This window comes from Ambystoma mexicanum, chromosome 6p (genome assembly GCF_040938575.1).
Source record: "Ambystoma mexicanum isolate Mex_15411 chromosome 6p, UKY_AmexF1_1, whole genome shotgun sequence".
Taxonomy (NCBI): domain Eukaryota; kingdom Metazoa; phylum Chordata; class Amphibia; order Caudata; family Ambystomatidae; genus Ambystoma; species Ambystoma mexicanum.
The window spans coordinates 725,331,974-725,359,311 of record NC_090935.1 but is presented as its reverse complement, the minus strand read 5'-3'; the positions used below and the strand labels follow the sequence as shown (position 1 = coordinate 725,359,311).

At 47.4% G+C, this 27,338-nt stretch overlaps 1 protein-coding gene across 12 annotated transcripts in view; it reads left to right on the top strand.

The window, feature by feature from the left end:
• MEF2C (myocyte enhancer factor 2C) overlaps positions 1–27,338 on the top strand; it is a 597,063-nt gene that overhangs the window by 554,685 nt on the left and 15,040 nt on the right. For 7 of the 12 annotated variants that reach the window (XM_069627597.1, XM_069627600.1, XM_069627603.1 and 4 more), the window contains 4 exons: positions 6,586–6,758; positions 8,335–8,358; positions 9,108–9,237; positions 11,107–11,242. In XM_069627597.1, coding sequence (XP_069483698.1) covers positions 6,586–6,758; positions 8,335–8,358; positions 9,108–9,237; positions 11,107–11,242 — 463 coding nt within the window. The remainder of the gene's footprint in view (positions 1–6,585; positions 6,759–8,334; positions 8,359–9,107; positions 9,238–11,106; positions 11,243–27,338) is intronic. The other 5 variants (XM_069627607.1, XM_069627602.1, XM_069627604.1 and 2 more) reach the window with 1 other exon arrangement.

Genomic DNA, 27,338 nt, shown 5'->3' with positions numbered 1-27,338 from the left:
GGGCGCCCTTTGCCTCTCCTTGTGTGTAATGTGTTTGTCAACTCCGTCTTGTTACACCGGAGACTGAAGCAAGCACCCCATGTGTATTTTCTATGAAGAAACACGCTCATAAAATGATTCTGTTGTTAATAAACCTTTAAAAAAAATGCAATACGGGTATGATGGGTAAAGGCTATCAAATATGCATATGTATGTGATATTCAGAGATTTCGAAGCCAGCAAGCCTTCAGCCTTTGATCAAATAGAAACAGCGCGCCATCTCCCTGCGAAAGGCCATCTGCTTTTCATTTTGGTGTACCCTATAATCAGGAGATCCATTCATTTGCCATATATACTTGTGCCCCTTTCTAGTGGGTAGTGGAATGTGACACTGCACACTGGGCCCCAGCTAAACAGACCATTTTCTGGGCGGAGTGTAATTTTAAAATATAGGATGAAGGGAGGTTTCATCTGCACATTAAAGGACTTCTGCGAGGTTTTTTGCCGCCGAGTGGGGCTGAGCTCATTCGCTTTCGTTGAGCTATCTGGAGGCAGGGCAGCCGCCCGGAGCAGGCCGCCCGCAGCCCTGAGTAAGGAGGATGCGGTATGCAAGAAGACGCTCTAAGTGCAGGCCCGCCTCTGCTGCAAACCACACATGAATTTATCATTGATTTGCAGATGATGGGTTCGTATGTCACTGGCCGAGAAGCTCGCGTTTTAGAGTCTTACAGCCCTCGGAGGCCAAGAAGGAGAACAATTCGGTGGCTGGAAACCGAGATGCTCATTATACGGCTGCAAAGCGCTGGCTGGCCTGGCCCGCCAAGAACAGCAGGAAACTTGGAGCCCTGCACTAGGACATTGGCTTCCCAGACGTTGCTGTGTCCGCGAGTTGCGCGCGCAGGTGGCACCAACCCTCGGTAATGGTCATTGCATAAAGGTCTGTGAGCACTCTGGCAGTGTTGTCATTTATGGAGACGAGAGCAGCTATTGGCTGAAATACTTGCGTGACCCTCCAGTCTCCAGAGGTCAACATATGAACAGTGTGTTTCCGATCCTTGCTGCTCTGTGGCCTTCAGCCAACAAACTAGGGTCTGGCACCCTCCTTAGGCCTAGGTAGGGTGTCGGAAAGAGTTAGTGTGTGCCCCGGACTGGAGGACACAGCCACAGTTTCTTACTTTGGGCCAACACTTGCCCTATCATCTAACATCACATTTCTTGCAGAAGTTTCACTTCTCATTCTCAGAAGAGTTTCGGTGTGGAAAAGCACACAGCAAGGCCCTCTTTTGTATGTGCCACCACAAAGCATAGCACCAGTGCCCTTGGTATGTAAATGACAGCATTCTGCCTACTTGCACGGCCTCTTTTTTTTTTTTATCATACACGTGTTCACGGCTTTTATTTGTCCGCCCGGCACACTTGCCACTCTTGTTCACTTTGTGTGAATCCCTGGAGCGGTGTCTGCTGGAAAGTGGCACAGTGCACACATGTCTAGTCTGCATATACAGGCACCGCGACGCTGCCTCCCGCCACAAACCTAATAGTCTGAGGCGCATGGGCTGAAGGCCACACCATCCCCGTTTTGCTGAAACTCACAGTTGCTTCAAGCTATTTGCAAAGGGGCTCAGCAAGTGGTGCAACTAATGACATCATATTTTAGAGCGGTTCACGCTGGATTCCTCCATCTTCTAAGCACTATACTGGCACGAGCCACTATTGCTCAGTTTAACGACACTCTGTTGTTCAACCTGGGACAGGTGAGGCGCCTGTCTATATGCCAATCAATCTGATGCAGGCACAACCCAGATGTCTGGTGTGAGCACTTAACTCGCCAGCCTATCTTGTCGGTTAGACGGTCCTTTGTGCAGCACTACTACGTATTTCGTCCATTATAAGTGCAATATTCTAAACACAAACGCAGCACTTTTTACATCACCTTTGGGTTGACTGGTGCTTTATTTAGCTGCTGCCTTTACTTGGCTTGAAAGCGAACATTTCCCCTGTGAAATCATCCGTCCCTTCAACTTGCAGCCATACTAGGCCAGGATTTGCCGTCATGTGAACATAACTGCCGTGTGCGTGCGGTTTGCCTTCATTTTACGTAACCATGCTTTGGGACAGTTCTGCTATGTGCATTGCAAGCAGGGTTCATGTGTGATGGTGGTTACTAGTTGGATGCCTCTTCTCGTGCCCTAAACATTATTATTATTATTTTTTAATCAGGATATTTGGTTACACTTCCAGGGGATTGCCACCACAATGGGACAGAAGGCCAGACCAGTGGCTTCATATCAAGCACTGTCAACATTTCAATTGGAAGAAAAAAGTAGCCTGCTGCTTTCTTTTTTGTTGGAGTGAGTAGAACACCACACAAAAGAAACCACGTAAAACGTGCATAGAGGTCACTAGTAAGTACCCCGGTGTCCGTCACCGCCTGCCACAGTAGCATCACGTGATCAGCAGCTGCCGGCCCTCCGTCATCCACGCACACACCCGTTCATCATTAGGAACTTGTCCGTTGCGGAGTCACGTGGCATTCATGCTCCATTAATGGCTGGCGCCTGGAGGATGAATGTAAACTATACAGCGAAACCAAAACATGCAGCCTTGACAGCTACAGTGAGCGCAACGCTCGCAGGGGTTCTGCAGAGGCGAGATTGTGGTGGACTACGCATTTGATGGCGGCCATGTTGCAGAGAGATTGAAGTAAGCCTTTTCTAGGAGGGGTCAGGGTCCCCACAGCCTAATCTTCTTGCTCAAGCAGGAAGTAGAATGCGGCGTCAAGACATGTGCTTCCTGCTGCTCACTCGGGTGAGCTGGTGGCAATCACTTGCTTTCGTTATATTTTCTTTAAAATATGAACGCACTGGATTTGCTTTCAATATATGTTTTGAATAGTGAGCACAACGTGAGCGATGTGAGTATACGAGTGAGTGAATATAGGAGGGAGTGAGTGCATGAGTTAGGGTGTGATGGAGCGTTATCCAATGGTATGGAAGGGTTTTGTATAGGGGTAGCCAATAGCAGCAGGGAAAAGATAGAAGTGGTGAGCACGCATTCTTGGCACAACAAAGCTGGACGGTAGAAGGCCTGATTCCCAAAGCGTTTTTCAGTGGAAAACCCCTGTTGAAAAAAATATGTGAATCAGGCCCTTAGAGATCCCATAGAATATGTCTTGACCCAAACTCTGGAAACAACCCTTGTGTGGCATTGTCAACAATGTGAATTCTTCATCCGTGCATGAACTCCGCCTCTACAGGTATGCACTCACTGAGATCCAGTTTTGCTTTCAGGGCCGGACTGTGGCCTCTTTTGTTCTTCTGTTCTCCTTCTGTCTTTTCCTTAGCTCTAATCAGCTCAAAGGCACTGCGCTCTCACGCCGTGAAGCTCAGCGGGGAGGCATAGGTGTGCCCTAGCAGCATAATTATGATCCTACCACAAAAGTGACTCTGGCAGCCTTTCCCACGGTATCTGCAACGTTTAGTTTCAGCAGGTGAATTTGGAAAAGTATACGCAGTCATAGTGATGTTCTTATCCAGCGAAACAGCTCATGTGGGTTTGTGGCATAGGGCGCTTAATATGACTGTTTTCCCTGTTTTGATAGGCAGCCCACTTTGGTTGCCAAGGGAGCCACTGCACGGGGAAGCGATTATAACACAACAATACACAGTGATAAATGGGAGGGCTGGAATTAAAGTTTCGATTTCCCATATGCGCAATCAGCAGTTTGATCACAAGTCCACCTCCTTTTGCCAACTTGCCTAAAATAGTGCCACCACAAAGGCTGTTTGCCATCTCCAGGGGCTGCATTCCTGCTTCAGCTGCACTCTGGGGTGTGATAGGGTACAACTACACCAAAGGACAGCTCACCATTTAGAAAGAGCACAGTGACAAGGACGAGGTTCTGCGCCTTGATACTGACATGTCAATGACGATTGCTTGCTGCATCCTCTAATGGACTGTCATCTACATCATGCATTTTGTGGTTTGCAGCAAAAAATGGGGTATCAAGTAATGTAATTGGCATTTGTAAAGTGCCCAGTGCCATTGGTATGGTCTCAAAGCGCTGTAGGTGTACGCCTTTGCAGGACCGAAGTCTGAGGTAGAAAAGATTGGTCAGAGGAATTTAGAATGCATGTGTGCATTTTAGTCAGTAGTTAGGGCCTGCTAAGTCCCTGCTAATGGCCCATGTAGAACTGTCTTGTGGATGGGTGCTGTGAAGGCTATCAGGGGAGTATACAAGTCAAGGAGACTGATTATGTGTCCAGCTAGACTGAATTTTTATCGCGGGACTTAGCTGCATTCTAGTGGCAGATGTGATGTGCGATATGAGGTAAAGTAACGGATGATTGCAGATGTGTGCAGGTGGGTGACCGTGCCTTGGAAGGGATATGGCTATCTTCCATCGAGATGGGCTGCAATACGTACCCATGAGTCATGGCTGATTACTTGTTTCGTTCACGGGGTGCAGGTCCTGTCATGCGAGCCTATGGGAATCCTTTCTGTGCGCGTTCGGTACTTTCTTGGAGTCTCTGTATATATGACTCATCGATGCCCCGTCTACCTGTAATAATTACAGCGTGGTAGTTTGAATTTGTGGCTCAAGATGTGGGTTCAAGTTCACCATGCTGTTTTGGGGCTGCCGCCTCACATGCAATATTGAATGTGGATGTACTTTGCAAGGGGTGGGTGTTAAAACTTGAGAGAGAGCCTATTGTCAAACCTGCTGGTTTGAGGTCGTAGCATAAAATGAATGCATGTGTACATCATGAAGATGAAGGAGCCTCGAGTCGTGTCTTATGGACATCGGGGCGCTGTCATTTCTATTCTCAGGTTGTGTCTTGTACATGTTAAGAAGGTTGGGTGGCGTGCACTTCAATGGAGTCTTTCTGGGTTGGGTAATTATTATTATGATATTTATTGAACGTGGACCTAGCTTGGAGAAGCAATACAGATATGCAACAGAGCGCTTTACAGAGGTAGGCAACAGAACAGATATACAGAGGGGGTAGTATACAGAGGGGCACAGAGGTGGGGTACAGCGGTACAGGGTGGTGGAGAGGATAGGGCGGATGGCATCTCATCTAGCGAGTCAGGTGGCGCGGGGGGGCAACACGATGGTCTAAGTGTTGAGCAGGAGAGACTCCTTGAAGAGGTGGGTTTTGAGTACTTTTCTGAATTGTAGGCACTTGGGGCCGAGTCTGAAGCTGAGAGGGAGGAGGTTCCATGGGGGGTAATGAAGCCCCAGCTGGAATTTTGTGTACATCACGAGTGTTGAGCTCTGAAGCATTAGATGGGGGTCTTACATATATCATGAGGGATGGGTATTGCAGTCTTAGGTGGAATTTTGTGTAAATCATGTGGGGTAGATGGAGTTTTGTGTACATCCTGAGGGTTTGTTATTTAAGCCTTATGTGGATCTCATGCGCATCATGATGGTTGAGTATTGAAGCTTTAGAAGGCATCTTGTGTACATCATGAGGCATTGGTATTGAAGTGCTAGATGGAATTGTGTGTGCATCCTGAGGGTTTAGTATTGAAGCACTAAATTGATCTCATGTACATCTTGAGTGATGGGCATTGAAGCAGTAGATGGTTCTTGTGTACATCATGAGGGATGGGTATTGAAGCCTTAGAGGGATATTTTGTGCATCATGGGGGATGAGTATTGAATCAGTAGAAGGATCTTGTGTACATATGAGGGATGGGTATTGAAGCCTTAGAGGGATATTTTGTGCATCATGGGGGATGAGTATTGAATCAGTAGAAGGATCTTGTGTACATCATGAGGGATGGGTATTTAAGCCGCAGAGGGATCTTGTGTACATCATGAGGGATGGGTATTTAAGCCGCAGAGGGATCTTGTGTACATCATGAGGGGTGGGTATTTAAGCTGCAGAGGGATCTTGTGTACATCATGAGGGATGGGTATTGAAGCATTAGAGGGTTCTTGTGTACATCAAGAGGGATGGGTTTTTAAGCCCTAGGGGGATATTGTGTACGTCATGGGGATAGGTATTTAAGCCCTAGGGGGATCTTGTGTAATTCATGTTCGATGGGTATCTTCACGATGCTTGAGTGTTGCAGATCTGGATGGAATCATGTATACATCATGAGTTATTTGTGTTGTAGTCTTATATGGATTCTTGTGTATTTTGATTTATTTTGTTAGACAATAATACAGTGAACTCATATCAGGGAATCAGGGGCCTGTTGTGCTGGTCATCACCTGATTGTGATTTAAATTAGGTCTCAGGTGTTTGCCTTCAAAGTTGTTGGTCTGAAGAGAAACTGGTCATCTGCTTCCTGAAGGTGTTCAGTTGCATGACTGGGGGCAGAAAGTCCCACGGGCAAGCAGCATTGGCTGTAAAAGTTTTGCTACCAGAGTAGGGCTACCTTCGGGAATGAGCTGGGGCAGGTCTGAGCTAAGCCTGTGACTCAGCATTTGCTTCAAGGCCACTAATACTTGGGGGATACTGAAGTCAGTGGGGTTCGTTATGTGCATTTCTGTTTATGCCGTGCATAAGGACTGAAACATCACCCGCAGTAAAGGCTGCTTGTCACTGAAGCTCAGTTTTAATACAGATGGGTGTTTTTCCTTTTCTACAGGTAATGGCTATGGAAACCCCCGAAACTCGCCAGGTCTGCTGGTCTCACCTGGTAACTTAAACAAGAACATGCAAGCAAAATCTCCGCCACCAATGAACCTAGGGATGAACAACCGTAAGCCTGACCTCCGAGTGCTTATTCCACCCGGCAGCAAGAACCTCATGCCATCCGTGGTAATGCATCAGCTCATTTCCTTCACCTGTTTTATTGCCAAGTCTGCATGTTCGTGTTTGCATTGCCTTTACTGCAGTCATTGCCTCATCATAATGCCAGTATGGCGCTGCGCTGTGGCAACTCTGACAAAGCGGTTATGCTGTGGGTGCTTCCAGGACCGGCCTAAGCTGTGGCAGCGCGCCGGGCAGAAAAACTAAAATGTGGCACCCTGCCTCCTCCCCCATGCACCCCTGGTCATACGGGGGTGGGGAGGCACCACATTTTTCAATAGGGTGCCTGCCGTGTCTTCTTCCACCACGCCAGTTCGGGGGAGAACTTGAAAGACTCCCGCGGGCTGGCGTGACGGAAGCCTGATAGCGCCCTGAGTGGTCGCCCGGCGTTCCTGCCCTCAGGCCGGCCTTCGGTGGTTCCTTGCATCGAATTAGATCTTTTCTGATAGCTACTCTCAACATTTGAGGCCAAATACGACATGTCCAGAGTTGGTCACCGCCATGTTTGTGGGCCCGCCCCCAGTGCCTGTGCACTTTGCTGTGGTGTGTGCTTGCTTTGCTGTGCAGGATGAAATGCCGTGCAGCCCTTCTTACTGCCTGGCCTGCCTCCTTCTGAGCAGAGAAGCGCGTGAGCCAAATAATGCTTTCTGGTGGCATTTGTCTCTGCCGTCCCTGGTTGCCTGCTCCTCCTCCATTCTGTCCTCAGGGCTTTCGCTTAAGGATCCATTTCTTTTCAGGAAGGCAGGGAACCTCGCGAAGCTTGACTTTGCTGCGTGATTAATGCCCTGCAATGTCAAACTTTTTTTCTCCCCCCCCCCCACCCCCAGCTGAGTATCTCAGAAATGTTGGCATATGCAAGCTGCTCGTGAATGGCGGCACTGAGAAACGAGCCCCTGCGAGGGTTGCTTGCACTTTTCAAAGCTCTATCCTTGCCAGCTCCTATTTTAAAGCAAAGGGCACCCTGGCACTTTGAACAGACATACAATCGCCATGAACGTGGCACGCCTTCCCATGAGCCTGCCACCAACACCTGCCCATTGGGCTCCTTGACATGTCGACGCACAGTGTGTCACGAGACAACGTGCATGTAATTTAAATGAATCTAAACATTCTGGGCAGTGGTCACGCGCGTAATTTCCCACAGAGCTACCTGCCATAGGACAGCGGTGACAGGCTGTCTGACGGAGCGCAATGATTTATTCCAGGGCTCTTACAATGATACTTCTGAGGGACCTCTGGGCGGCCATGTTGCCACCAGCCCGGTGCCGCTGTGGGGCCTCTGGTGTCAAGCGCCAGGCCGCACAACGCAACCTTTCTGATGGATAAGAAGAACTAATGAACGTTGGGGGACAATGGGGTGCGCGCAGCACCGCGCAGAGGGTGTCTGCATTAAAGCAAACAGCTCGTTAAGAAGACAAAGGCTGACATTGAAAAGTGGCGCGCCTGCAGTAGCCTCTGCTGCATGCCAGCCCGCCCGCACCCGCGCATGCGCAGAGATGTGATGTGGTCTGTTGCATGGTTTGTCCAACTGTTCAACCTTTCCACTTGCTAATTGTTCATTAATACTCCTTTCCTTCGCTCTCAGTCTGAGGATGTTGATCTGCTACTGGTAAGTGCTTGTGTCAAGCTGAACAGATTGACTTTTGGTCGTTTGATTTTGGTTGGGCTGTTTTGTAGCATTTGTACCCGAAAATACTTTAAAATGCATGCACTCAAAATGTCCCTCCCTGCAGCATTCGACAAACTCCTTTTCAAATGATCCGCCAATTTTGGTTATGTGTGCCCCATTTCCAAAGTCATCTTTTAAACCATGCCGCATGTTTCTTTATAAAGCTGAAATAAAGTGAGCAATATTTGAAAACGCTGCTATAATAAGCTTCCTTTAATATTGAGCTGACCGGTGACTAGAAAGAGTAAACAGCGCCCTCTGCTGGCCTTTGCCTATTATGCCGCCCACTTTTAGTGCAGCTCGGGGAACATAAAACCCATTATGGCGGATTTTAATGACTTTTTTGCATTTGAATGAAGAGGGAAACAATGCAAGTACAGTATACATATTTCATCAGTTTTCCACATGGCCTGTCTCTTACCCACAATAAAGCAATCTGCACTTGATACAAGTTCAGTTGCCGTGGAGATGCTGATGTAATGTGTTACTATGGTGACAGTTGGTCCTCTTGAAAGATTGTAAATGATAGAGTTGGCAGAGTTCATAGGATCCACGTTTTAAATGATTAATTTCTCGAAATTTGTATCGTGTTGTACCATTTTATGCGCGGGGAGAAAGCAGACCAGTGATCTGATGAATTTAGCAAAACTGAACACAACTCTCGTTTTCTTTTTCTCTTGCAACTGAAGAACCAGAGGATACATAACTCGCAGTCTGCCCAGTCATTGGCTACACCTGTGGTGTCCGTGGCAACGCCGACGTTGCCAGGGCAAGGGATGGGGGGCTACCCATCAGCCCTCTCCACAGCCTACGGCACTGGTGAGTACACGCGCGAGGTCTTGCAGGGCAGCGGGGTGGGGGGAGGGGGGTCAGGGAGAAGAGGCTGGTGAAAGGGGGCGCGTATTAAACTTAGTACTTGTTTGCACACCTCGACGTTGGCTTATGAGTCATCAGTGCACTGCTATCTGTCATGCACATGCCACTGCACTTACACTTCTTATTGATGCGGCTTATGAGTCATCAGTGCACTGCTATCTGTCATGCACATGCCACTGCACTTACACTTCTTATTGATGCGGCTTATGAGTCATCAGTGCACTGCTATCTGTCATGCACATGCCACTGCACTTACACTTCTTATTGATGCGGCTTATGAGTCATCAGTGCACTGCTACCTGTCATGCACATGCCACTGCACTTACACTTCTTATTGATGCGGCTTATGAGTCATCAGTGCACTGCTACCTGTCATGCACATGCCACTGCACTTACACTTCTTATTGATGCGGCTTATGAGTCATCAGTGCACTGCTATCTGTCATGCACATGCCACTGCACGTACACTTCTTATTGATGCTGTCGCCATGAGAATACGCCAGTCCTTTGCGCCTTAAGGTGGTTCCTGCACTGACACGTTTTTTTGGGGGGCTGGGGGGTGCTTATTAGTATGTGGGCGCAACGGTGCTTTCTACCTGGCTTGATATTGTAGGTTACATATTATACAGCACTTGCTGAAGCTACGCCTGTCAAGCCTTGATTACACTATGAGAACAAGGTCCAAAGGAACATGTTTTGCTAACGGTGTTAAATGCAGGACATGGCATGTTCTAAGGGCCACGATAGGATGATGGTCAGTCAGAAAGGCTGGGTTCTGTTGCCAGGCAAGTTCGCGTGCAGCAGGAACGCATGCGTCCAGCAGTCTACAGCCAGATTGTATTCATTCCACATAGCTGCGGGCTCTGGTGTTCCCGAAGGCTGTGGAACTAGGGTCGTCTCCTGAGTTTGATCACACATCCAATGGGCCAATTTTCAGACCCTGGGGAATTGTGTCCTAACATTGCACAAGTTATTTATATTAATCAAAATGTATATACAGCGCCCACAACTGGGCTCTAAACATTGGTATTATATATATCCAAATGTTCTTTATGTCGAATGCCTCCAAGTGGAATGTAATATTGCGGCCACGAAGCCCAGCTGGACAGGAGCAGTTTGCAGCAGGCCCTTGCCATGGGACCAGAGCTTGCCCAAGCCCCATGAATGCTGGTGCAGCCGGGCCGCTCTCGGCATCAACACTCAAGACCCGTTAATAACAGGCGCCCGTTTTACCGGCAGTGGTCATGCCCAGTTCCCCAGGGTACACCAGTGATTCGTGGATTCATGCCTGGCCCAGAATGCACATCTTCCCAGAATCACCCCGCTGTAAATCTGCCCCAGTGAGTGCCCGTGTGCTCGCTAAGGTAACTCTGCATGACTTGGAAGTAAGTGGACCCGAGCAGAAGGCCTGTACACGAGTGCGTTGCAGAAATGACATACTTTCAGAATGAAATCCTCCAGCCCTGATGGTTTGACTATTAGAAGTCTTTCATGCTCAGACAGTGTACAGTGTAGGGTACTGATCTCCTGTCTTGGGCCAGTCATTTCAGGACCTCCCATCTCCCCGATCCTTTTGCCAGTCATATATTCAAGCAAGACTGACGGACATTGGATCAATAGTAAAACATCACCACCCGTCACACTAGGGTGACAATCAGACACACTGGCACCAGAATAGGTCACAATGTGGGTCCAATGTTGCCCTATACAAATGAGCCCAGTCATTTACAGATTCATGTCAAAGTACTTCTCTGTGATAGTTGGTTGTCTTTGTTTATAGCGTTGTCTTTCCTTTTCTGTTTTTAACTCTAGAATACTCACTAAGCAGCGCAGACCTGTCATCGCTGTCTGGGTTTAACACAGCGGGTGCCCTCCATCTTAGTTCAGTAACAGGCTGGCAGCAGCATCACCTCCACAACATGGGGCCATCTTCACTTAGTCAACTCGGGTAAGTATCTACTTTCAGATCACAGAAGCAGTCCCTCCCCTTTCTTCTCTACCCTCTATCTGTGCTTGAGTCAGAAGCCCCTCTTCTCTGTCTGGAAGAGCCGTCTTTGTTTCGAGTGCATCAAAAACTATTTTTTAAGTTATGTGGTCTCAGGGCTTTAAGTGTGCCGAGGCTAGTCGGATCAAAGTCTCATCAGTGTTCATGAAATACCCATGAGCCAGGCCTCTACTGGGGCATACCATACTAGTACCGACACCTGCAGGCACCCCTCACACCATGCGCAAACTGAAAAGGCTGCCTGTAGGCATCGGCGAGGCAAATTAAGAAACAAAGTGATAAGCGGGTATAGTAACATCATTGCTAGCACTCCCACTCACATCTTACAGAGGTGGGACAGGAGGTGGCAGTGACTATTGGTAGGACGTCACTAGGGAAGGCTGACTCATTTCTAGCATTTGTTTTTCTTCATCCATCTCTCCTTTTGCTCCTTAATCTGAGCCACTGACCCTTGTAGGGAGATGTGCCTGGAGAAAGGGCTGCCTGCAAGGATTGGTGTCGCATATTAAGAAACAAACAGAGAGATGGGTGCAGAAAAATGAAAGCTAGCAAGGTGCTGTCTCTCCCTTTGACCTCTTCCGAAAAAACGGCCAACTTTCTCATCCCACTTAAAGCACCAGCATTAGTAATTTGAAGTATAATGTGTCAGAATTCCTCTTTTTTAACTATAGCTGCTTTGTTTGTATCCCGCTGAATCCCCCTAACAAATGAGCACCTACCATGGTAAACCTAAATGATAGGGAACATTGATTGTCAGAGAAAATAGGGGATTATAGTAAGCACAACTAACAATCACCAGGGATCCTCAGGCGTAAACGGCGAATGCGAGCGCGGTGGAGCCTGGAGTGTGTCCGTTACTCATTTGCTTTCTTGCTTGTATTGCTCCCTTCTTCTTTTTCGTTTATTGCAGTGTCTGTGAAATGTGGAGGAGGGTTTTGTAATGCTAAACCATATTATATTCCCGAAAGCTATGAGAAGAGAGCTTCACTCCTCTAAGTAATTCCTTATGGTCACACACAAGAGATGCTGCACCCAACCTCCTTGCCCAGAGGGCCCAAACAGTAATATCCATGTGGCTCTCTGAGGTTTGCTCCCCAAAGGGACAAGAGCTCCCAGTAGGCAAGTCTGTGAAAATCGGATTTTACTGTAATAAGTGAAACTCCACATTTTACAGGATTCTTTAAATCATGAAATAGTAAAGAACATCATTTAAATGGGAAAGGGAGGTTTCATCGCAGGAGAATTAGCCACATTTGAATTCGTCCATTAAAAAAAATAATATTTGGCCACAAATATATGTTGGGGGGGGCTAAGGGTAATAATTAACGGGATGGGACTGCAAGGGGTCCCCCACGGCACGCATTTGAGGCCAATTGAATACAATTAAAAAAAGGACGCAATCGGATTCGATGAATTCTCCTCAATGAAATCCCATAGGACCATTTAAACAAACAATAGCTGCACAAATCAAGACATGCTTGGAAAGGGAAGATTGCAAAACAAATCCAGGCTCTACTGGGCCCTTTGAGCTGCAGGACCGGCTGCAGGACGGAAGTCAGGGCATGCATGCACCGCTGGCACGTGCAGCGCTCCAGAAAGATATTACCTACCACAAACCCCGTGTGACCTCAAACCCCACAGTCATGGCATTTAAAGGGGACCTCCGACAACAAGAAAATGTTTGGTAAAAATTGATTTTCTGACAATGAGGGAACAGGTGTTGCACATTTACAGTAAAAGAAATTGCAGCCTGTCCTACACACACGTAGCCGGAAATCCCTTCACTTTCCTTCGTGATGGAATAGAATGCCTAGCCTGCTTTTAATGGCTTGTTGAATATTTCTTTTACATTCTGGATGCAGTGTTAGTGCGCCTTTTACTAGGCATCACTGCTCTGAAATGGTCCTTTCTGAGCACTTCCCAGAAGCCTCTGCTCTCTGTCGTTTATGGCTGGGTGGCAACTGCGCATCAGCCCATCTCATTGGGCCACAGCTCAGGGGTGCTAGTGGGCTCTAGCAGAACAACATATCCAGGGGGACCAGTGGGGGCACGGGGAGGGGATCCGCTGCCAGCACTGTCCCTTACTATGGTATTCAAATGAGCATGTGTATTCACCAAATATCTCTCGGTGTCGCCCAAAGCACATCTGAACAAATGGTTCACGCCCCAAATCAAAGACCGTAGACAGCTAAAAAGGAGTTGTGAAAACACATGGAGACGTCTCCCTTCCGCAACCAACAACAAAAAAAATCACTGAAATCCCCTCTCAATCCAAAAAAGGAATCTTCATTGCTAAACACAATTCCTACAATAAAAGCATCTCTAGGGCCAACTCTAGCACTAAAGAACTGTTTTCCATCCTTGAGGAACTTGAATCCCCCATCATCACCCCAGAAATCTGTACCAAGGACAAAACATGGTGGTCTGACATACAAGAGGACCTCTCTAACAAAGTGACCATCCTTCAAAATAAAACAGCTGAAAAAAAACAATCCCTTAACCTCCTACCTAACCACAGTACTCCGAATGGCCTCCCAAAGGTAATATCGGCTAACTCAGCCCCCGATTCAATTTCACCAAAATTCCCACTCTTCAGGCTGAGAAAGTTATTCTCTCACTAAAGCCATCAAACTGCCAAGGAGACCTCAGCCCTCCCCAGCTCATAAAAGACGATGCAAGAGATCTTGCCCCCTTCATAGCTAAACGTATTAATGCCTCATTCACATCCGGCACTGTCCCATCCAACCTTAAACAATCATAGGTGCTCCCACTACTGAAAAAACAATCGCTAGATCCTCTCATTCCTACCAATTACCGCCCCATCACAACTGTGCCCTTCCTGCTCAAGATCCTAGATAGAGTTGCTTATCTCCAGATCTAAAAATATCTGGAATCTCACAAACTTCTAGGTGCTCGCCAATCGGGCTTCCGTCCCCAACACGGAACAGAAACTGCCCTCTTTGATTTAAAGACTCAGGTCGACGAGTTGAGAGACAAAAGGAAAACAGACCTCCTCCTACTTCTCGACCTCTCAGCTGCATTCGACCTTGTAGATCACAAGGTCCTATGCAGACACATGGACTCAGCTGCCAACTTCTCAAGAGAGGCCATACTATGGATTGAGTCCTTTTTAAGCGAAAGACCCATGAGGGTCTTCTCACTCTCAGTGGCAGCAGACCCGATTCGCACCACATGTGGTGTCCACCCAAGGTTCCTGTGTCTCCCCCACTCTATACAACATATTTACTAAGCCCCTCTTTGATGATCTGGACCTTCTTGGTATCACCTACACTCATTATGCAGATGATGCCCAGATTCTCCTCCCACTTTCCGGGAATTATCAGGAGGATTTGGTCTTGGTGAATAGGGTGTATCTCATCATCCAGGCATGGATGGCTACGCATGGTCTAAGCCTGAATGATGACAAAACAGAGTTTATCATCCTAGGAACACACACCAACCTGAAAAGAATAGGACAGGATTACTCATCCTTCATCATTGTCGGTAACCTCATCAAGGTGGCCAAGGAGGTAAAAACACTCGGTTTTTGCCTCGACTCCACCCTTTCTCTAGCCAAACAAGTAAACGCTTTGGCTTCTGCCACTGCCTACACATGCAAGCTAATTAGATCGGCCAAACCCTTCCTCTCGGACAACAATTGCATTACCTTGGCAAGAGCCTTGATCCTATCTCATCTAGACTACTGCAATGCACTCTACATTGGTGCCAAAAAACCTACTATCCAAAAGATTCAAATCCTTTAAAACAACACCCCAAGAGCAGCTCTTGGTGTGCCCAAAAGGTCACACATCTACGCATTAAGGCGTCAAAACAATTGGCTCTCTATCCTTAACAAGATTCAACTAAAAACAGCCTCCCTTACACATAAGGCTCCGCATAATGCTGCCCCCAGCTATCTCACCAACAGATTCCAAAGAAGATCCTCCACTAGACCTTCAAGACTTATCAATACCAAATGCATCACCATCCCCAGATTTAGGCTCGTCAAGGTGGGTGGGAATAGCTTCCACGTCAAAGCTGCCCAATTATGAAACTCCCTACCATACCACATTAGAGAATACCAATCCTACCCTAAGGTCCGACAAAGCTACATAAACTGGCTCACGTCGAACAACATCTAACTGCCCTCCTCCACTTATCCCTAGTCTGGATCCTACTCCAGTACCACCTATCTCTCTTTTAAATATGCTAATACCTGCATATTCTTCTGACATGTATCACACCTATTTGCTGGTATTGGCACCATGTAAGATACTGTAACTACCCTGTATCTATTGTGTATCTTTTATTGTGTATTCCTCCTTTATACTGTTATGCTAAATATGTAACGTGTCAAACAAGCTTCGCATTTTCTGTAATTGCTGCGCCCTGTTACCCTTGGGTCTGGTGCGCATTACAAATGAATAAACTAAACTCAACGAATGCACTGCAGGGCACATGGGTCTGAGAAGGCCATCGACATATGTCCAGAGTACTGTGTTCAGGCAAATCTATGACACCTCCACTGTAGCTGTCAAAGATCAAGGCAAAACCAGCCAATAGGAGGTATGGGCGATACCCACCATAGGGTTTGCGAACACAGGGCTGGAATGTGAATTCTAAACGCACATAATCATGCATGTTTAGGTTGAATGCTGGAGGAGGAGTTTGGGGATTTCCTTTAAACACCTAAATGTTTCAAACAAACTCAAAATACAGAATCATTCCTTTATATGTCGCTCAGACAGCATCTGCACCCTAACCACGCCTGCGCGGGCCGAAATGCTTCGTAGCCAGTACTGACATAATGAAATGCCCCTACCCAGGACTATGTTCTGACAGACAATGTCAGCACTGGCTCAAACACCCCATTCCTACACGATGCTAAGATTATAGCAGAAGTGAGACGTGGCCCTGAACTAACACCTGTATTCCCTGGCCGTGCCCACCCCGGGACATGCCCTGCAATGGCCTAAACGCCCCAGAGAGCACAGCATTATGGGCCGCCCCATCCCCAGCTCACATGTCCACAGTGATGTTAGTCGGTAGACCCCCCCCACACCTTTACCCAATCTACTTAATTCCCATTCCTAGCTAGATTCAGAAATGTTTTCTACATGTTTAAACTCAGTAAACACATAATTCAATCCTCCAAAGGAAGAAAATAGTTCCCTCCTATCATTTACATTTGGAAAAAAGGTACAAACGTCTTCATACTCATTAAGCTCACTAATCACTGGTGCCGACTGCTTTAATCGCTTCATTATTCTCTGACAACAATGATGTTTTGGACAATTCTGAAGCTATTCATAGTTCCACTGATGAGACTCTTAAGTCACGTGCTCAATGTGTACATTTCCTCACTCAGGGTAAATCATCACCCCATTCAAATATGGCTCCCGTGGAAGCAGTATTGTCAGCAGCAAATGCAGCCCTCTCTGTGATGACCTCGGGTCAGAGGATGTGGAGTGCTTCGGTCGAGGGATGTGGGGGGGGACTTGGGAAGGCCCCTGCAGAATTTTCCCCAGAGGAAGTTACTGAAATCGACCTGGGTTTCCATTGTGTTCAGGTTCTTTGTGGAGCTCTGCTACGGCTTTGCCTCTTCTCTGCCTCTCCAGTGGGTTCCATAGGCTCAACACAACTGTGATCATTAAGTTGCTCTAGTGGTTGATTCTTGTTTTTGTTTGTTCGTAGTTCTTTTGTATTTCCGTTGTTTTTAAGTTGTGGAATTGTTACGTTTTTGTGTCTTTTTTACATACATACAGCGTGTATCCTTTTTATTTTTTGTATTCTGTATTGGTGTATTTGTGAAAAGTCTTTTGAGGACAACACAATAAAATAAAAAAATAGGTTCAACATAAACGCAAAAGGTACATTCATGTCACACAAGGACGTTAGACAGTGCAGAAAATATACAGACCAGGGAGAGCCCTGACCTCAAATCTATTCTTTTTTAAAACATTGTGTAAATGACAATGTTCTAAAACCCAATTAAACTCAGGAACAATTGGAAACCAATGCACTCGTTACTTTATTTGGTAATGTAGTGGTACTGGTCCTTTTATGGTGTAACTTCTGCAGACTCTTGGTGCTGGGCTCTGTAAGAAAGTGGAAGGGATGATGCTAATGGGAAAAGACGGATAGGCGAGGCTTAACCCATTAGGTTTCTATATCAAGTTATTCACTGTCTGCTGGTGAGGTTACATCCAAGTTGGTACATGTGAGGTTCAGGTGTTGTGCTCTATTGCAGGGTTGTCCAACTCCAGGTCTCAAGGGCGGATCCATGCCAGGTTTTCAGAATACCCCTGATTAACATTCATGAGATAAATGTGCATACAATGATTCTATATGTATGCACATTTTCCTCATGAATATTAATGAGGAATATCCTGAAAACCCATCCGGATTCTGTCCCTCGAGGCCTGGAATTGGACAACCCTGCTCTATTTCATCCTGGCAAAATTCACTTACGACTTTAGGTAGGTGTGGCTATGCAACACAGCGGATGATAGAACAGATGCAGGAAGTGCGTGTGTTACGGGAGCCGCCGAGCAGCTTCTGGGTATGTCTAACCTTATAGATGTATGTGTGAAAGGAGCAAGAGGTAGAACGATGGTGAAGTGGTTTGTGGGTGTGTAAATGTGGTGGGTTTCTTACGAGCATGTTACTTTTACTAGGTCCCAGCTTCTTCCACACGCCGTTGTTGTTACTGCTTTCACTTTCCATGGGTGCAGATGTGTATTGTGCTTTGTTGCGGGTGTAGTTGAATAGGCAGCACCAGGTATTTCAGATTGTTTCTGCCCTTTCGGTCGCTGGAATTCTTGTTTTTTATGAATGTCAGTTGTGGTGTCGGGTTAATGACATTGGTGGAATGTTCAACTTGAAGCAGCTCTACAGAGTTTGGGGAGGTGTATCTTGTAGCCAGGCCTGTTGAATAAACAGTACACAAACTAATGCTTATTTGTTCTTGTTCCACTGAAGACCAGTGGAGTAACCAGTGTATTTTGGTGTTGGGGGATAATGTCCAAATTGAGGGCTGTTATCCTTACCACCTTGTGGTGTGTGTCGTTTCCCGACCATTGAATAACCAATATCAAAAGGACACTTGTGCTTACTTATGCGATATTGGATTAATTATCATGCGCTAATCCCAATGGGACCAGACAGGAGACTCTGTATCTGGGCGCAGTTATTGAAATACTGGAACCAGACAGAACAACGATGAACCAATCAAGAATCACAGTATCAGAAGTCACTTTTCACTGGGAATTGATTGGGTTATTTGATGCCCAAGAACTATAGGAGCATGTCTGGGTTCATGTCTTTTACCTGGAATGCACCGGGACGTTCGTTAGAAGCCCCTGGATTGGTTAGCGTGGGTTGTGTATGTTGGTAATGTGTGAGTCTCGGCTTCACATGAGGTTACCTTTGCTCCTGCATTACTTCTTATTGTACGGAAAAGAGGCAGGTTTTCAGCAGTTTCTAAAAGTACAACTGGCTCTCCTATATGTGAAGTTATCTGGGCATGGAGTCCACCAAGGTTAGTGGCCCTCGTGGAGAAAGCAGCCCACCCCCCCTTGACTTTTCCTGTTGTACCAGTGAACCTTTGCCTGATTATTGCATCTTGCCAGGGACATCAGAGGTGAATCTCTACACAATTACTTTGGGTCCTGTATTGTGGATAGGTCAGTGAGTGTTGGCTTGTATTTTTTACAGAATTCTGCATTTGACAGGAACTTAGTGTATGGTCCAAAAGCCAGAGAGATGTGCTCCCATCTTTTCAGTCTTAGGCCCTGATTCATAGAAAATGTGCATATGCCCGGCAAAGTACTCTGCGTGTAAAACCACTTTATGCGTAACTGCACGCAAAAGCATGTTATGCGCATTTGGCGTATTCAGGGAATTTCAACCACAAAGTAACCCTAGGTGCAAGTAGCGGCCAGAACGCCCACAACATGCCCCCACGTAAAGCAGAACCAGCCTCATATACCAACCTTTGTGCAGTCTGTTTCCCCGCATCATGCAGAGCTTCAATATTGCGGGCTGTCCCCACATGATCAAGGGAGCACTCCGGTGACACTGTGTAATGTTCCCCGTAACTCCCAAATGCACCACGATAAAATGAGTTACATGTCACGTACCTCTAGTCGGCCCCCACAACATCTGCTTGCGAACCCCTGTAAATGACACCTGCACCTTGCTAATCTGCATACGAGTACCCCTAACTGCAATCGCACCTCAACTGCATGCCGGCCCCCCTAAATTCCTGACTGTACCTTACTTTTGCACGTTGTGTCCTTTGTGCTTGGCACTTTGCAGGTCCTTCCATGTGGCGGAAGGATCGCAAGCTTTGCGTGCTTCCTTACCCGACATGACATTGCGAGGTCAGATCCATGAATACGCTTGTATTTCTGCATTGCTGGGCATGGGATACCTCTGCATAGCCCATCCCTCGATTTGCCCATGTAAGTCCTTGTTCTTCCTCATTCTGCATAGGCAATGGGGAGTATGCATGTTCCGCTTCCTATTTCCTTATGCAGGCCCGTTCCACACTTTCCGTGAAGTCTCGTGCAGTGCACCCGACTGCACGCAAAGCTGCGACAGACCTGCACAAGGTCCCTGAAAGGTCCCGTAAATGCATGAAAAACCTGTTCCATGAATCAACAAAGGGAGTTTTGTGGGCTGATTAGTGCACCAAGTCACTCTTCAGCATGCAAAACATTCTGTAAATCAGGCCCTTAGTGTCAGTCATGGAGGTTTAGTACTACCTAGAGGTGATCAGGGATAACCATGGAGATCTATGTAACGTCTCAAAGACAAACTTTTCTCATGATTTTCTTATATGGATCTTATAAGAATTCTATAAGATCTTCCATGAATCCTACTTCAAATGTATAAGATTTGATAAGATTTCAATAAGTGTTTTGGTGTGTTATAGGTTCTTATTTCTTATTTTTGTTCCAAAAAACCCACTTGTTTCTCGCAAGTTCTTACAAGCTATCTTGTAAGAGATTCTATAAGAATCGTATAAGGTGTTTCTATATGGTCCAATCTGAAAAGCACCAGGGTGATGGTTATCAGGATTCTCTTTTGTATTGAAAAATAGTGCATGACTCATCAGTTACACATTAGGTGCAAAAAAAGCTTTTTACTGTTTGTTGGTCTGAAACCAGGGTCCCATCTCTTCCCACCAAGCAATGGTAAATTGGTGCATGGCCTTGCTTGTGCAGATCATTATGTCTGTTTTGTCTGGGTTGAGTTTTCATCTGTTCTTGATCATAAGACTCAGCCCAAGTTAAGGTTTTGTCCAGCACCAGTGTTTGCTTTATTGAGTTATTTGTCGGTTTGCACACAATGTGAGTGCTATCTGCATAGTTGTAGTAGGTCAGTCCTTTATTGTCGATTCTCTCAAATAGGAGTGCCTTTTGGATGTCAAAGTGGAAAGGTGAGATTTTGGATCCCCTTGCAGGGGGCCACACGTTGTGTAGTATGTGATTGCTTTGAAAGCAGGCGGGTGTCTTGTCTCCATTCAGTTCGAGAATAGTGAGGTAATAATCCACAGAAATGCTCTTCACTCCAGCCCTGCTTGAGCCGCTCTGCTAATCAAGATTAAGCGGCTGTTTGTGTCGAAATTCACGGAGATGTCAAGAAGGATAAAGAGGAAGGTGATAACGAACTCTGAAACTTAGGTTATGATACTCTCATTGGCTCGGATCCCTGGTGTAACTGATGTAGGGGTGTGTTAGACTCCACGGGGACATGCGGTTGTTGGTAGATCTATATGTGAGTCTCTTCTCTGGTAATTGGCCGGGTCAGTTGGGTCAGCTGATTGCTTATTAAGGTGTGATTTCTTGCATGATGTCTTTCTGGCACAAGGATGACTCATTGGTCAAGCAAGCTATTGAGTAGAGGTGAGCGCATTGCAGGCGTTGCGGCTGGTTCTTCGCATCTCTAGTGATCCTCCTGGATTAAGCACTGAAAAGGCCTTGGTGAGTGGGCACAATTTTGGCAATCTGTGGGCATCTGGTGTGGTCCGTTGAGAGACAGGAGTGTCCCCAGGGTACAAAATAATACTTGTGTGGTACCGGTATTCATTTGTTTGTGAAACCTTGCTGGAGAATTGGGATAAGATGGAGTCCCAGAGGTGATGCAAAGTTGTTGGTTTCTTCATGAGGGCAAGAGGGCTCTGGTTTCCTTGATAGGTTTGAACATGTCCTTTGGGGTGTCGTATGCATGCTCAAATCATTTGGTGTACTGGTACTTTGGGGTTTCAATGGTGTAAGCCTGTAAATCGGGGCTGCCAATCTTAGGTGAGGTTGCTAGTGTTGTCTTGATTTTTACCTCCATAATTGTTGGATCCTTCTGTTCCCTCTTTTTAGAGTTTTTGGTTTTTTAGGGTACCATCTTCCTGCTTGGTAAATTGAAAAAAGGAGTCATGTTGTGAATGTCTGGACATAGAACGGGCAGTTCAGTGATGTACGCCAATCATTGTAGAAATACGCGTCATTGTTCATCTGTCATAGGTAAATTCTCAGGAGGATAGCACAGGGGCAACGTGCTCAGCTTGGAAGCAAGATGACACAGAGCAGCACAGGTTCGATCCCCAGGTCTGCGCTTAGAAACCTCTGGGTATTAAGCTCGTTATAAATAACCTATCATATCATATCATAGGTAAATTAAATAAGGAGTCGAGATTAATAATAAAGAGGGTCCGTGTTTACCTAGCTAGTAGGATGCCACACCAGTAAACATACTGCCAAATTACAAATCAAATATGCACCAACGCGCATGAACCCTTTAAAGCAGGGTTCAGTTTGCCTGCCTTGCCTGCCAGCGTGTGCCTACTGTAGCACATTTGGAGAATAGAGGACTTTGCGATAACTCTCAAATGCAGCAGGCGTTAATCGGCCTTCCGATACTAATGGGCTCCCAGTGTGTGTCCAGCAGCCATTCAGAGGAAAGACCCCCTTATCTCAGCCCCCTGCAATAAAGAGGCAGATAACCCTAAGCATCCGCAGTGACCCTCCTCCCGCCTTCACCCCCCTCTCCCACCCCCCACAGGCTTCGAACAGCCCCAGTTTCATGATTGATGACCCGCAGAAAAGAAAAACAAACGATACAATCCAGTGTGACCTGAGATAGCATGTGCAGAAATGGCCACGCTTCCGGGTTCTTTTTGGTTAACTAGCGCGAGAATTCCCCGGCTGCATTCGCCATGCTCTGAAAAGCAAGTGATGGGACGGCACAGGGACACAGGGTGCAGGCTTAATACCTAGCAACACTCTATTCTCATAGTGATGCAGCACTTTACAAATAGTGCTTCAAATGAAATGAAGCGATATTACTGGCTCGGGCTGAGCGAGAGGAGGAAGCCGAACACGGTAAAGAAACAACGACAGCAGGAAACTGGGCCGTGGACTGGAAGAGGAGGGACCCGCCTTCCCCCTAGAGCACGAGGGAAAACAACGTGGCACACATAGGGCGAACAATCATGGGAAAGAAACGGGCTACTTAGAGTGCTGGAGATGAGGGCCATCTCGTATAAAAACCCACCTTAAGTTGGAGCATAGTGGGACCTAAACGGGTGAGCTTAAGCTTGCCATAAGTGTGGCCTCCGTTTTTAGTAGGGTGTTAGTTTTATTTTTTTTAAAAGCATCATAAATGGAAAGATACAGATGCCAGAGTGCATGTGTATGTGAGCATTAAAAAAACTCCTCCATCCTGGCCCTGGAGCCCTGGGCTGCACGCGCTACCAACACCATCCCCTCACGCCCTGGAGTGAAGCTGCACCTCCCCCATGCCCGCACTCACGCTCTTCTAGGCCTGGAGCCCTGGGCTGCACGCGCCACCAACACCATCCCCTCACGCCCTGGAGTGAAGCTGCACCTCCCCCATGCCCTCACTCACGCTCTTCTAGGCCTGGATCCCTGGGTTGCAGGCGCTACCAACACCATCCCCTCACGCCCTGGAGGGAAGCTGCACCTCCCCCATGCCCTCACTCACGCTCTTCTAGGCCTGGAGCCCTGGGCTGCACGCGCTACCAACACCATCCCCTCACGCCCTGGAGGGAAGCTGCACCTCCCCCATGCCCTCACTCACGCTCTTCTAGGCCTGGAGCCCTGGGCTGCACGCGCTACCAACACCATCCCCTCACGCCCTGGAGTGAAGCTGCACCTCCCCCATACCCTCACTCACGCTCTTCTAGGCCTGGAGCCCTGGGCTGCACGCGCAACCAACACCATCCCCTCACGCCCTGGAGTGAAGCTGCACCTCCCCCATGCCCTCACTCACGCTCTTCTAGGCCTGGAGCCCTGGGCTGCACGCGCTACCAACACCATCCCCTCACGCCCTGGAGTGAAGCTGCACCTCCCCCATACCCTCACTCACGCTCTTCTAGGCCTGGATCCCTGGGCTGCACGCGCTATCAACACCATCCCCTCACGCCCTGGAGGGAAGCTGCACCTCCCCCATGCCCTCACTCACGCTCTTCTAGGCCTGGAGCCCTGGGCTGCACGCGCTACCAACACCATCCCCTCACGCCCTGGAGGGAAGCTGCACCTCCCCCATGCCCTCACTCACGCTCTTCTAGGCCTGGAGCCCTGGGCTGCACGCGCTATCAACACCATCCCCTCACGCCCTGGAGGGAAGCTGCACCTCCCCCATGCCCTCACTCACGCTCTTCTAGGCCTGGAGCCCTCGGCTGCACGCGCTACCAACACCATCCCGTCAAGCCCTGGAGTGAAGCTGCACCTCCCCCATGCCCTCACTCACGCTCTTCTAGGCCTGGAGCCCTGGGCTGCACGCGCTACCAACACCATCCCGTCAAGCCCTGGAGTGAAGCTGCACCTCCCCCATACCCTCACTCACGCTCTTCTAGGCCTGGAGCCCTGGGCTTCACACTCCATCCGCTCCCTCTTGCTCTTCTTGGCACTAGACCCTTGAGGTTCAACCTGCACCCACTCCATCCCCTCACTCACACCCATCTAGGCCATGGAGCCTTGCGATGCAACCCGCCGCTTGCAAATAATGTTTTGATTGGTGTTTATATCCCATCTCTTGTTTCTGATGCTCCTCTTTTTATATATTTTAATGCCCGTTCGGACTGGTCTGGCCTTTATAACAACTGCCCAGAAAAAAGAAAAATATATATATATATATACAGGCAGCTTTCGCCCAAAGCAAAGGTTTAGACATGGCAACCAAAACAGGGAGCTCGTGCTGGGACCGGAGTCTGGGACCGGAGTCTGGAGCCCACACCATCTTCCATAGCAGCGTATACCCCCAGTGTGCATCGCTGAAGCCTTCTCCTACATCTAAACATTGTAGGCCGTGTGCTGCTCACGCCACCCCTACCTGAATATTGCGTTCTCTCAGTGGAGTAACTTTGCTGAAATTGTTGGGGGGACATATGAAGAAAAGGTGCCCCACCAAAATGAATGGGGACAAAATGGTGTACCATGAAAGTTGGGGGGGGACAAACTCCTCTGCCCCCACCCCCTAAAATTACACCCATGCGTTCTCACTACCAACTACACTACCGGACTACCCTCACACTCGCCATTACCTGGCTATTCTCGGGTTGTAACACCACAGTAGTCTGCCCATTAACTAAGATGCCGCATTCTTCCCCCCTACAATATTAGCGCCCTGACCAGCTCCCGCGCAAACAACGCCACGTAATGACGTCGAAAGGTAGGTCCTTAATGTGAAAGCATCAGATACTTCCAGGCTGAAAAGGCGTCATTATTTTCGCTTATTTTTAGTTTATTCAAAAACTCGTTGTCCTTCCATACTGCTTACACTTGTGAAAGCAAGCAAACACCAGCCTGTAAACAGCCTGCACATTTTCGACGTAAGTGTTTTGTCAGTGAAACGTGTTACATAGCCTCGAGTATTTCTTTACCACCGATTTAATGTAATGTCACTTTCGACTCACAACCAGTTTAATGAATTCCTTATGTAGCCCTGCCACCTAGCGGAGATAGTGGGACATGCCCGCAGAGGAGTTACAAAGCCCGGTGGAAAGCAATTGCCAGGCACCGCGCTGGGAAATTCGAACAGGGGAGAAAATGTTTTTATAGATCATAGAATGTGTAAAAAAAATGTAAAAAAAGCTGCGCACCCTACACTGCATAGATAGACAAACAGCTTAGATAATTCAAGAAATACGTAAATAAAATACCATCGAAGTAAATTCACAGATACGCGCACACACGTCTTTGTGTATGGCCGTGTGCATTTCCTCCCAATAAACGATATCAGCAGAAAAAAGATTTAGCAGCCGTCAAAATCATGGAATGCTTCACCTCGGTGACAATACACAAAACAAAGAGTTACATTCTCTGCCATGTATTATCTAAAGCAAGCAGCACACCACGCTCAGCGATGTGGGTCAAAGCATTTGAGCATCAGGGCCTCCAGGCGCACTGTCCGTTTTGAGCGAGCCTGCATTGCCCACACTTTCGGCCGTGCGCTACGTCTTGTCATGCTGTGTGCAGGGCACATAGCAAGCGGACCCGACCCGCTTGCTAGCAGAATCTGTCTCAGTGGCTCCCTGAGTTGTGGGTGCTCAGGGCCCGATTCATGGAATATTTGCCCGGTTCAAAGTCAATATGCACTGCTGAAAAGTGACTTTGCACTGCCGATGCAAACCCTGATTCATGCAACCGTGCAAAGTGTATTTTTGCAGTGCAAAGTACGGGCAAAGTCAGCGAATAATCATTTTTGCAGTACAAAATGACGTTGCTTGCCAAAAATACACTTTGCACGGTTCCATGAATCAGGGGTTATGTCGGCAGTGCAAAGTCACTTTGAACCAGGCAAATATTCCATGAATCAGGCCCTTAATTCCTATGGCAAACGTGATGCAAAAACATTCAAACGCATCGTCAATACCGTTTAGAGCATTTGTATCCGCTGAACGGTGGATGTATATAGAGCAACAGCAAGCATTACAAAACACACATAAAAACCTACAACTCATGCTACACTCACAACACTGCATGCCCCATTCATACACAAGCATTCCTGCAACCAACCACAAACCCCACCCTCAATATATACAGAAACCAACATGCTGTGCAAAGACGCAACAAGTGCAAACAATTATATGCACTCGACTTGGCTAGACAGATTCAGATCCCAAGAAATGTGCATGAAGGATGGACTTGGCTGTAGCCATGTAGCCTTCGGCCGTAGAGCATGTACATACAGTGGCACATGGTGCCATGCTGTATTTATTATGCCTGACGGTTTGTGTATTTGCACGTATTGCGTATTTGCACAGCAAATTGGTTTTTGTACATTCCTGTTGACTATTAATCAAATACCTCAATACCCACAAAGTAAGATATTCAGCACAGACTGGCAATGATTGTTCGTCTCATTACCCAGGCAGCTGAGATCCAAAACGTGTCTTTTGGGGGGGGTGGTGTAAAGGTTTCAGATGTTGCTTCAAAGTTCTTTTAGAGAATGACTTCTCTCGCTTTCAAACACTTCCCGCCAGTGGTCCTAATATATTGCCTTCTCCCTCACCAGCTGGCCAGCAGCCAGAGATGGAACCTATCGAACAGTGCACTGCATATCTGCCCTCACTCACGAGCTCCGGCACTTATCAAAGGCTAAACCGCAGAGCATCGCCATCACGTTTGGCAACCGATTTTTAAATCTGAATTCATTCAAACAATGTACCATAGTCACAGGTACTTATCTCACGCCACGAGTATCTGACTCTGGCCTTCAGCATTGCCAAACCCACGGGCATAAGAAAGCACCTGCCACGCAGAAGTGTTTCTCGCTTCTGAGCAGCGGTAGTGGTGGTAGAGACGGAAATGGCAAATCGATGCTTCGCTGACATCATTTTGCGCCTGGGCTTCAGTGATGTAACAGTAAAGCTTTACTGCCAGATGTGTGTAATTGCTGCCAGCTGTAAGAAATGCTTTCGGAAAAACACACCTTTTCTCCTGTTTCAACAGCTAAAGAAATAATGACCAGATTACACATATCAGTATAAAGAAAGTAGAGCCTGTTATAACATACT